This window comes from Caloenas nicobarica, chromosome 6 (assembly GCF_036013445.1).
Source record: "Caloenas nicobarica isolate bCalNic1 chromosome 6, bCalNic1.hap1, whole genome shotgun sequence".
In the NCBI taxonomy this organism is placed as follows: domain Eukaryota; kingdom Metazoa; phylum Chordata; class Aves; order Columbiformes; family Columbidae; genus Caloenas; species Caloenas nicobarica.
In genome coordinates, this window is record NC_088250.1 from 4,555,654 (window position 1) to 4,568,583 (window position 12,930).

The 12,930-nt window shown below is 37.8% G+C and overlaps 1 protein-coding gene across 4 annotated transcripts in view; it reads left to right on the forward strand.

Moving 5' to 3' along the window:
• The window catches only part of PARD3B (par-3 family cell polarity regulator beta), a 377,310-nt gene that overhangs the window by 180,494 nt on the left and 183,886 nt on the right, over nt 1–12,930 (forward strand). For all 4 annotated transcript variants that reach the window (XM_065637273.1, XM_065637270.1, XM_065637271.1 and 1 more), the window contains 2 exons: nt 5,751–5,936; nt 11,434–11,604. In XM_065637273.1, the coding sequence (XP_065493345.1) occupies nt 5,751–5,936; nt 11,434–11,604 (357 nt within the window). The remainder of the gene's footprint in view (nt 1–5,750; nt 5,937–11,433; nt 11,605–12,930) is intronic.

The window sequence follows — 12,930 nt, forward strand, 5'->3', positions numbered from 1 at the left end:
CAAACTAGAACCGTTCTATCTAATCTGACACAAATTTGTAGTGTACTGTGTTCATGTAAAAAGTGTACAAATATCATTTATTTCTGCGGATTTGCTATTGCCTTTTTGTCTTAGCAGGGTGTGCCATTAGTGACCGTTTAGTTTTTATTGCAGTATGGAATACAGATGATTTTAAATAAGCCAATCTGAGAGCATCTGTCAGAAATGCTAAAGATGAATATATACAGCAATGACTTCAGTTATTTACTAGATTGTGACAAGATTACAGCAGTACATTACCTTCAAGTATTATTTTCAAGAGCATTACTGTATATCTATTGCAAAAAACAGCGTAGATTTTATAGTGAGTGAATGAGCTGTCAGCAAAGTATTTCTTAATTGTGGCCAAGCTCTTGGAAAGAACATAGAGAATACTGCAAATAAGGAGGTATCTCCTTTTCAAGCTTTTCTACCAATAATTGTTACGCGGTGCCACAATTTAAATGCAGCTCTTTAGCTGCTACAGGTTTTTGCAGCAAATAATTGCAAAAGCATGTAAATGTCTTATTTCCTTCATAAGCCTTTGAAAAGAACCCTCCTGGGTCTCTTGCCTTTTGCTCTCGGCTCTGAATGGCACTCCAGGGAGTTGGCATCTCTTATCAGAAATGAGCAGCCAGGCAAGGGGCAGCCGGCACATTGAGAGACCATAATAGCGTGTTGGTCAAGGGCATCAGACAGGTACTGAAAGGTCTCTTGTGTTAAACAAATGCTATTTCCTTCCTGGCTTAAGTGGGAGCTAATTTTCTTTGTAAGCTTCTCTTTTGGCAAAAGAACAATAGGGATAAATAAGGCAACCTTTCCAGTGAGAGATATGTGTTAGATTATCATAAGTCCGCAGATCAAAAGTGCCGTGGTCAATGAGAGCAGGCGTTGTAAGATTAAATAAAAGGACTAATTGAAAGTGGTGTCCCATGGTAGACAGAGGATTGACACAATATCGAGTAGATGCAACCGTGGACTAAGTAAAGGGGGAAGAATACAATGCACAGTACTACTTTTAAAGGTTATGGTTCTGTCTGTGCTAGTGGCGGAGCAGTTTTTGTGTGTTGTGGGAACAAAAGAAGACTAAAAGTGTATCCTATCTGTTCTTTAAAATACTGAGAATTCATTGGTGAGACTTAATTATACACGAGTAAAATTTTAGGTTGTTTTAGGAATCCTTTGTTACAGCTTTTTAATTAAGAAATTGGAGACCTGAGGTATAGATGTGCTTCTAAAAATTAAGTAAAATCATTGGCAGAACATCAATTAATCAAATGTATCCTGAGACTCTTAGATAAAGGTTTTCAGTCTGCATTGCTGAGTGTTATTTAGTACATACATATTAGTAGGGCTTTCTACTCTCAAATCTAGCAAACTCTGTATTCTCTGCATGCAAGCTCTTCTGAACCTTTCTGTCTGGTTTGTGATGATTCAGTAAATATCAGAATTGATTTTACTGAAATTCCACGCAGGTATCTCAGTAGATGAAAACATTCCTGTCCTGAATTTCAGCTCCTAGGGTCCCTCAGAGGAGAAATCGGCCCCTCCTGTGGACAGTAGGGAACAAACATCCCCGAGCCATTGAACGCCGACAGGCTAAAATGTAGCTCAGCTGAAGGAAGGACCTGTCCGGCAAGGAAATAGCGAGCAGCAGGGTTTGATTTTTAACCTGTTTCGCTGTAAAGTATGTTTTATTAACACTTAAGAGTTTAAAATCCCTTTTGCTGTCTTCAGTGTACCCATCGTAAAGGAAAAGTACACACCAGGCCATCTCAAATCTGTGGCCATCTCGAAGTCTCGTCACTTGACTATCTGGACTTCGATTTATGTGAAGATTCCTTGTTTATTATAGTACCATTGGGTTACCTATATCTGCAGTAGGGAATAACTTCAGTGATACACTATCATTTAATTCCTGAAATGGTGAGTTATGATACATTTGTCATTGAAAAGACACTACATAATTGTTGACTGGGTAATTTATAACATTAAACTGTAAGTGTTTTCTGGGCTAGAAGAGTATTTGTGTTGCAGCTCGGTTCATTCATTCTGTGTTTGAATGAATACAGATTTAAGGATGTTCTTGAGGTAAGAACTATTTCTAATAGAATTCAAGGTTTAGTGTGTTGGAGAGGCTTTCCTTTGCCAGACCATAATTCAGCTGATGGCAGTTGCGCTCTAATAAAGTATTGATGTCTTGGGATAATGTTTTAGCAAAGTCAGGAAAATAGAGGCAGTGGGAATCCAGCTCTGAGTCACTAGCAGCATTTAATATTATACCTGCATATTCTAGGAACCGGGACCATCACTCATGAAATTAGTTGCCCAAATGAAGCAGTTAATTGATGAGCTGGTAATTTAAGGATGGCTGGAGCTCTTTTTGGTCACCAGTGAAAAGGCGTTCCTTGGGAAGAGCACTGTCATCAGGACAAGAATTTGAAAGTATTCAGCGAGTACAGGATGAAATCAAGCTTCTAGGTTCTATTCATCCCTTTTTATTTCTCCTCTGGTTTTCTTCCTTTCTGCTGCTCCTTCCTTTCTCCCACAAAGACAAGTTTTCAATCTTGTATTTGCACCAGAGGGTCTTGATGTTACAGACTGACTACCAGGCATTTGCTATCAGATGCCACACAAATAGCGAGTGAAAATTTTAAGGGAATAAAGGCAGAGTTTACTTGGTCTTGTAATGAATTCATCATTGATTTGTAGATGTGCATCTTTTTTATTATTACCCATCCCTGTGAAGTCATTGAAATGTCATTCACCCTCCCTCATGGGTAACAATTTTTTGATAGTACAATTAAAGAAATTCAGCATTATTTTAAAACCAGCTTTTGCTGGATCTTGGGATAAGGCTGAATATAAATTTAAAAAAGGGGAAATCTTTAGGATATTTGGACTATGTTGAACAGGAAACACTTGTGAAGGACTTTAAGGGAGATTAGAGCATTCTCCAGTAGCAGGTAAAAGCAGCTGGTTTTTAAACTTGAATTAAATTTACCAAGGTTTTTGTATGATGAAATGATCTATTTCCCAGAGAGCTGTAGCAAGGAAAATGGTAGTCAAATGTTACGGATTCCAAATTAGGTACTTAGGAGAGCAGAGGAAATGAAATACTGACAAAAATTTACTGTGCTTCTCTAATGTCCTGCTGAATACATTGTAATATTTGATAGATAACACATCCAGGCATGCAGACGGTGATCTGTTAGGTTACTTACCAAAAGCTAATGCACAGCATAGTTATGTTAAAGGAAATTGAGAAATATTTTTTAAAAATTACTCTGCTTTTAGCAATTTATTTATATCAGAATATAAAATTTGCTTAAGTTATGCTGAAAAATTACATGTAATACTATTAACTTAGTGTGTTTATAGTGGGAGAGTTCTAGTGACCACCTGGTCAGTCTCTTTTCTCCAGCGAGGGTGAAGATTTTCTTTGAGCCTCACTGACATCTTGTCTGCCTTTTAAGTGGGATATGTCTGATATCCAAAAATCACCTGCATAGGAAAAGGGGAAACACTGTAGAGTGATTTGAAGACTATTGTTATGTCCCCTTTTAGACACTTTGGGGGTTTTTTGTTAAGGCCTGGGACATGGCCGGGGGGGCTGCAGCCTTGTCCCCACTGTCACAGGCAGGGCAGTGACAGGAGTGATAGTGCAAATGAGAATCGTATTGATTAGATTGCTAGGCTCAAATTCAAGCAGAATTATCCGCCTAGTTGATTTTCATATATTGGCTCGAAGGACATGTATAGATCCTGTTGTCTTTGGCTTTTCACAAGTTTGCGTTAACAAATGAATGAAGTCCTTAGCCTCAAATTAATGTACATGTTAGAGCTCTCTAGAACCTTGAGAAAGTCAAATACAAAATGCTTATGTTAAGAGGCCATTAATAGTGGGATTTTTCTTACACTGATTCTGTTGAAGGAATTCAGAGCAGGAGTGTTTACAAATCATGATTCTATATTGTTTACAGTATTAAATATGAGTTCCTAGGTTTTGGGGAATTATGTTCAGGATGTCTCTATATCCACAGCTAAGGAATAAAAGTGATAAATTTGTAACTGAGCATTGTCTGCTTCTGGTGGACAAAGACAAAAGCACAAATGAGTAACACAGGTACTGGAGATGAGTGCTGGCATCACGACAATTGTCACTGTTGGTGCTCCATCATTTTTATATTTGGCAGTTAGGCAAATTGTGTTGACTTAATTTCATATCATTACATTCCAGAACAAATTTGAGCATGGTGTATATTAGGATTGAGGTGTCTAGTCCTATCTCTGGCTCACAAGTTTCATCTCTAGCCACTAGCTGCTTCTCAGCAGTGAAAGGGCATCTGAAATAAATGAAATTTAGTGGTTGTTTTTTCTGATTTTTTTTTTTTTTTTTTTTGGTTAATTCAGGATATTAACTTCTGCTCTTAGTTCCGTGATCATTCTTCTTGTTGATCAGACAGCATAATAGGTGAATTTATGAGACTGTTCTGGCTGCTGAGAAGACATCTGTATTGCTGGCACCTTTGCTGACAACTGCATTGCTACTGTATGTACTGGAAACGATGGTTAGGTAAAAGGATTGGCCCAGCTACTGCACTCCTTGTGTGTGGCCTCCACTTGATAATTTAATAGAAGAGTTTGACACCCTTGAAAGCAGCCCCCAGTCATCTTTTTCGACTTGTACTTGTCTGTGTGTTTCCTTTTTGTAGGTTTTTTTCCTATTACTTTTTTAACACTACTGTAGAAGATGTCCAAAAGATGAGAAACATAAACTGATTAATGGTCGTAGGGTTATATGGAGAAGGAAGAGTGGGATAAAATCAGATGTGGTGCATGAGGTCTTTCCCCCTAATACTTTACATGAACACTTTATTCTATAGCAGGTCTCCTTATCCTAATTTTATTTCTGTAGAGTACCAGTATGAATATTTCAGGCGAGAATTTTATTTTGTTTAATTTTGTGATTCTGACCTGCTTTAAAAAAAAAAAAAAAACAACCAAAAAACCACACCAAAAAAACCCCAAAACACATCCGCAACATACAACCCTGCAAAACTGCAGATACAGTAAAAGCAAGCTCTTTCTGATCATCCCTAGCTATGGATACTTGACATGACAGTCTTGTAAACTGCCATCTAATCTGGGAAAAAATTTGGGATCAACCTATACCAGAAGGAGAAAAAAACACCTCTATGGAATAAAAATAGGTACAAAGGGAGTTAGTGCAGAATAAGTGACTGTGTTTTCAATTCTCACCCTTGCTTTTGTTATACCAGTTGCTCTCTGTAGGCAGGTTTAAGGGAAGGATAATTTTTTAAGGATGAAACTCAATTTTCAGAGGGGAATGGGATTTAACAGTACAACTATCATAACAGTTTGTGAGCTGCATGTAAAGATGCTGAGAGTTTTATGGCTTACATTTTTAATGCAGCTGTGTTTAAAATAAATGTCTTTTTTATATTCTGCTGCAACATTGGTTTTATATCATGTGGAACTACGCTATTTTACTTTCCATTTAGGCATATTCCTAGGTATCATTAAAAATAATATTTAAAGCCAGATCATGTGACAAAATGCCACCTAAATGCATTGTTGGTTGTAAGGCTGTTTCTTCAAACTACTTGACAGAAAAAAGGACTATTTCTTGTCATATGAACCTACGGATGCCACTAGTTTATACATTGCCCTCTTTTCACCCAGATTTTCATCCTTGTTTTCCCCAACAGAAAGGAGAGCCAAACTGCAGTATTCTTTCTCCAGAAACCACGGAGCAGCTGACCTTTGAGATTCCTCTGAATGATTCTGGCTCTGCTGGACTTGGTGTGAGCTTAAAAGGCAACAAATCTCGGGAGACTGGAGCCGATCTTGGGATTTTCATCAAATCCATTATTCACGGAGGTGCTGCTTTTAAGGTATGGAAGAAACCCATCAGATGACGGCTGCGTTAGAGTGATGATGTTTCCATGATGAGTACTGAAGCTCATGTGATAAGCATTCTGGGAGCAAATACTTTTTGTCATTCATTCCTTTAGGTGAACTGCAAATCTACTAATGTTTTGTACTGAGATTCTGGTGTCACGTCTGGTAGGGTTTACCACAAGGAAAGTGAATTTTCTTTTCTTTAATTCAAAATATTATTTACTATTTTAGTAGAAATTCAACTTGGCTGAGCCTGGCATCAGTTATGCAGAAGTTAACAATTGTTCCTGAGGTGGATTGAATCAGTAATACTGAATTGGTAAATGACAGTATTATGGATTGTTCTGCTCCCTCTAAGGACTATACAAGGAGTTTTGTACATTTTTATCATTAAGAAGTATTGGAATTATTTTCTAATCTTTGGGAAATCTGTTGACTGCATTTTTTTTCTCCACATAAAACTTGAAGAAGGTAACTTTCTTGAAATTAGAAACAAGAGTATTTATCTTTCAGAGCTACTATGTTTAACTGGTTTTGATCCATAATGTAAGGTTTTTTTTCCTCTTTTATTATCTCAGCATTTCCTTGCAGTTCTCTTTCCTGTAAAAATACCTTTTTAATTCAGCATATGTAAACTCCTCGACTGAGATGAGCCTGCTGAGTAAGACAATTCACAGCATTAAAACTTTAATGATCATCTATTTACAACAGCTGGTAAATAGCAATAATCAAGGATTTATCTTTGATGTGGATGTTTAGTACTTCTCTGCTTCTGTCATTTACCTGTCCTAGTCGCGCAGTTATTTGAAAGCTCGAATGTTCTCCAGTGTGCCTGAGCGTGGTACACGCAGTTCACAACACTGGCCGGGCTATGTGACGAGTGAGGCCGCTCGTCCACTTGGTGTGTATCAGAAATGAGTTAAGGCGTGATTGGCTAAATTAAGATGGGATAAACTCAATTTATGTGCATGTCAGCTACAGAGTACGACTGATTTTACTGTGAAAATGAGGCTGCCCCCATTGCTTTCCCAGCTCTGTCTTCCCTGAGTAATTTTCCACACCAGTTGCAGTGACAGTGTGTATTGCCACGGATAAATTCCTTGTTCTGAATACTTGTGGAGCTTGTGGAGCTGTAGTGCAGCAGCATTAGTGGGCTGACTGCCTGACTTGTCACATCATAAACACGTAAGACAACCTTTTCTAGCTCTCTATGTTTACCACTCTCTGTTCTCTCATTGTTACTCTGGAGCACTTAATTTTGGCTTGAGGGGTCTGCAGACTAATGAAGCGGGACTTCTGCGCTCACACCTGAGTAAACGGGCAACTGGCACGGTCACCGTGACAGGAGGGAGATTATTTTGTCCTGTGATAACCTGTGGTCCTGTGACCTATTCCCTATTCTACCTTGTTATAACCCTTTCACCAGTTGGAACTGCTCAGTTACAGATCTGAGTGTGAGCTCCAGAGCAAATGAGGCTCAAGCTTCAGCCGGAACTGCTCAGGCATCTTTCTTATGTGTTTATACAAGTACTCACAGAATGCGGTCGTTTGGGCAATGTCTTAAGAACCACAGTTTACTGTTGCATATATATGGAGAACCAGCCTTCTCCTGTCTGATGGCCTTTATATAGAACAAAACATAATCAGTGGGTATTAACAATTAATAAAATTTCTTGTATCGTTAAAAAGTGTGCACACATTTGTGCATAAATATTTAAAGATGTCCTTGTTGTTCTGATTTTAAATGTCTTGTTGTAGCAGGTTTTTAAGTAAAAAGCGTTTCTTTCCAGCTGGTAGTTGTCCAGAGCATTTTCCCATGCAATTCATTGCAGCTCTCTGAAACAGACTATTATGGATTTAGACACGTGCATTTGCTTTTCAGTGCACAAAGTTTTCTTGGGAAACTGTCAGAGGAGGAAATCATAATGCCCACTGACATGAGAATTCTCTCACTATTTCTCACTTCTGCATTTAGAGTTGAAAATTTGTTCAGATTTTGCGATATCAGGCTATTAAAAGGGGGAGCTTTATCCCCTTGTCTGTACAGTCACCACTTGTCTTCAAAAGAAGACATGATAGAACACATTTGTTTCACTGCTGAAGTATATGCTCAGCCCTTCTAATGCTGGGTAAAGGTTTTGATACATTAAATTTATTTCCCCACTATGTTTTTAGAATGAAGGGTTACATATGAGATGCAGACAATTTTCGTTGGTTACTGTAATCCGTTATTGGTCTGAAGCAAAGTTCCGAAGAGAGGCCAATATTTTTAAGGTGTTTTTTGAAACATTAAAACGTTAATCCAGCTGTAGTGTGTTAGTGACATTGCAAAGTACAGTAAGGGAGTTGTAAAAAACATAAAGAAAAACTGAAGTATTTAATTCTATACTTTGATTTTTTTATCCTAGCTAAAGATTTTTCAAAATACCAATGCTGCTTGCATTGTACATGCTACAGTAAGGCCTAGTGCTTATTTACCGCTCTTGCTACAAAACCGAACAAAAACGTCTTAGTGTTCTTAGTTGGTATTCTAACACTGTATCCTGCAGGAATAAAAACAGTTGCTTTTGCTGATTGAACCATTATGTCCCCTCTTACCACCTTTTGTAATTTTTGAAGTGTCTATTTTTTATCATCCCTATGATAAAGAGGTTACTAGAATACTTGATATTTGTAATCACACAGAGCCTTTCATGTGAAGAAAACTAACATTTGACTCAATTTAAATGCATCATCTTTCCCCATAACTTTAGGGATTTCAGCCTTGTTCATCTCAAGACATCCTGGCTTTTTCGCTTGCGATGCATTCCTGATGATCAGGTACTTGCTGTGTACTGCAGCGCTAATGCAGCAGAGCCATTATTAGAAATGATGGGATATTTTCTGCGTGTGCATTTGTTCAAATCAAACATGATGTAGCTTGAACCTCCTCGGGGCTTCTGTGTGCTGTGCTGTTGCAGCAGACATTGCGTGTTGTGTGCAGTGGATGGGGAAATGGGATGATTCCAATAAATGCCATCAAGGAATTCCTTCTGAGAGAGCTGTCGTTGATGTGGTAAGGGAAATAACTACGTATGCTTTGGTTAAAAACATAAGTCCATGAAGAACATGGCATTGTTATCCCTGCTTTACTGTAAAAAGCATGAGAGTCTTGTGACTGAATGTGGTCGCCATGTGGTGGGAGATTCTACCGCTTGCTGTTAGTCTCCATTAAAAAAGCAACATCTTTTGCATAAGAAAGGGAGCAGTAACTTCACCCTTTATTAAAATAGCTCACTTGCGGTTTCAGATACGGCATTTGAAAACTGCTGAAATACCAAATGCTGTTTTTCTCCTCAGAAGCCACAAAGAACCCTACCTTTTGGAGATGAAAGAAATGTGTTAAAACAACATTTAGCTTGTTTTGAGCCAAGCAGATTGTCTTGCAGTTCAGGCTTCTAAACCAGGCCATAACACCAGTGGTGTGAAAATCTGTGTTTGGAAACTGGTTGGAAGTTGGGATATTTTGTTTGTTTGTTTTCTTCAGTCTTTAAAATAGCAAAAGGGTTTCCTGTGAAATAACTTCTACCTGCACGTGTGTGAAACCAGTGCTCAGCTGTCTCCAGCCTGCCTTGTACTGGTGACTTAGCAAGTGTAGTTGATCAGCACTTATAAAGCGCGCACACGGTTTTTTATCTGATCGTAGTTGAAGTGTTGACTTCAAGTTGTACTCTGCATTTATGTGGGGCATGTAAAAGAGTGGAAAGAAGAAAGGTGCATCAAAAGAAGTTCTTTAAGAACACATATCATTAAAATACGAATAAATACAAATTCTCGTACAAAAGGATTACAAGGCAAATTAAAAATCAGGCCAATTCTGAGCTAAGGCTGTAATGACTCCTTTAAAAATACGCATTGTCTTCAGGACAGTTGCGTAGTCAACAGATGTAGTCATGACAATATGTATTTGACAGTGTATTTGGATATACTTCAGTAAGAAGCTTGAACGGATATTTATACATACCTGTTTATCGACAGAAAGGAAAAAAAGTAATTTAAGAACCTGTGGGACCATAGGAGGAGAACGTGAGAACCTGTAAAATTTTCAGTCTTACAGAAACTCACAAAAAATAAAATCTTTTTTCCTCAAACTCCTGTTGCCATGAATGGCTCCATTCATTTCAGCGAATTTTGATAGAACACAAAGGAATTGCAACATGTGCAAATAATAAAACTCTCTGTTCAGCAACGTTAACTCTTCTCTCCCTAAACTTCGGCATATGTGATGGCATCATTTTGTACATAGAGGAAGGGTGGGATTGACCTACTGGCTTTGGCTGTATGTAAATTTTTGTTGGCACGAAACATTCAGCAGAGAGGTGGGAGAGGTTTCAGGATCTTTTCCGAATAGCGTTGCTGTTTCCTATCCTTCATTCCCATACCTCCCCAGAAAAGTTCTCTTTCTCTTCCTTTTCCTTCACTGACTCCTCTCCCAATTCTTTCTGTCTTCTTATCAGATTAATTTTCACCAAGCAATGTATTTCTGTGCAAGTTTTTCTTCTGCTGTTCTTTCTTCTCTGTCCTTCTCTGTCCTTCAGTTTCTTACTCTTTATCTTCCTTCTTTGAGGTCTGATGCCAGCCTGATAACCGTGAACTTGACAACTCTTGTCTCTTGATTAAATAGATCTTATTTTCTCGTTAAAGAGAGAAAAGTCCATTGCACGTGCTTTTATGAAAAGAAATACATCACAGATAATAATAACAGCAATAGGACCCCTAAATCACAAAAACCAGTGTCCACAATTTTATTGCACCCACAAACGTCGGTTAACCTTGGCAACGAAACTGAATTATTGTTTTCAAAGCATAGGCTACTTGATATGGCTCAGCCCTGATTTTCTTATTGGCAGCAGGTTTGGATGTTAAAATACATGGATGGCATTAATTACAATCAGGATGCTTAAGTCTTAATGACCATTCTGAACTGACAACACTATCCCATATGGTGGTATGGTGATTGTGACAAGATAGACACTAGTGAGACTGTTAAGACAAATTTTTTGGAGCTGTTTGTTACCAGACTAATAGCAGATGATAACGCATGGAAAATATGTTGCAGTACTCCCTTGCAGTTGCACTGTGGATACTAACAGCTATGCTGTGGTCCTTTTAACTAACAAAAAGTTCTTTTGCCTGTTTTCTTTTTAGAACTGACACAAATTAAACTGTACATGCAAGAAAAACAGCAGTATGTGTGTGTACACTTCTGTGTTTGTAGTTGCCCTATGAACTTTTCTCCAAATGTAGTAAATAGAGGAAAAAATGGCCTGTTAACAGACACACAGATTTTTTTCTTTTTAAAGACCTGGTACTATATGGTCTCTTGTTTCTTAAATTTTAGAAAGCAATGTCTGATTGTCTGCATCTTGCTTTCCTGTATGTAATACTGCTGACTAATAATTCTTGATTTAAAAAAAAAAAAAAAATTCTGGTTTTATTTTTTGCTTGTAGGATGGTCGTTTGCGAGTAAATGATCAGCTCGTTGCAGTAAATGGGGAGTCACTTCTGGGCAAATCAAATCACGAGGCGATGGAAACACTGAGGCGCTCCATGTCCATGGAAGGGAACATTCGTGGGAGGATCCAGCTGGTTGTTCTGCGGAGACTAGAGATGCAGCCAGAGGTGAAGCAATACATGTATTTATTAGATATGTGTCTTTCCAGTCCCCGTGTTTTTACATACAAGAGATGGTAACTAAAGTCTTGGTCACAGAGATCTGGCAGAATGAGTTCTTCCTGGAGTCGGGATTCACACGGTGGTAACGGTCTATATCTCCTGGTCTTGCTGTTCCTGTTTAGACCAGACTAAAAGTTGTATCTCGTTTTAATTTGACAAATATCAGAACAAAAGCAGATGTGGTCCCAAAAAGCGTTACCTTAGGATTAATGCATTCCTGTGGTTTTGAGTGTTTGCTATCTCTTCAAGGTAATAACTGGGGTACAGATTATTTGAATTCTTCTGATTTCGTTGTCATGGTCAGAGACCTTAATGTCTTAGTGTGACTTGGATTTTACTTCACTCTTGTTTTTTCCATCTCATTAGTACTTCAGGATGGGTTTCGGAGTGGATAAAAATAAAACTTGCTTAATTAAGGTAACAAAATAAGAGAAGAAAGACATTTTAACAGTTATGTTTTCTAGACCTCATATAAATTGATATTTTCCCAATCGCCTCTTATTTTGAAAAGGTTTGCTTTTATGATATCTCTTGCTCCCTCTCATTTCTACATGCACACACGCACACTCTTTCTTCGTCTTTACATAGATAATATGTATGGCTATATACTGGCTGCCCTTACTACTCACCCCAGTTTTAATTTTGACCCTTGAGTAAATATTTTAATAGTTTTTCAACATCCGTACCATTCCTTAGAATAAAAATACATACAAGTGGATTTGCAGTATAAAAGATTGTAGTAAATCCCATTACAGAATTCCAGATGATTTCAAGCTTCTTATGTAATAAGCATTGTTGGAACATTTTGAAATGTTAAGAACAATCATGTTTGTGAGTGTATTTCCATAAAATATCAGAGAGGGGGAAGAGAAATCAGATATTTTCTAATATAATTAACTCTTAATATTTTCCTGATAATTTTCTATTTGATTTACTACTGGCATTGATTGATTGAGAAATAGATTTAGAAGTATATTACCTTCCAAACACTTTGCTCTAACTTTGTTGGGAGGAGACTTTGCAAAAGCCTCGCTGAGGTCAGTTGTCCGAGGAAAATATAAAAAAAAAGGTATTCATTAGCCGTTCTGGAATATGTTAGAGGACAACACATTTTTGCTTTCCTTTTCTATGTGACATGGCATTAGGCTGTACGGAAGAGCTATAAAGTATATGTTGAATTTATTGTACGCTCTAGTGACATTAGAAAGATAGCTCACCTTCAAATAAAACTCATTCCTGCAAGTTTTCTTCAATTAACAAAAGCCAAAATTT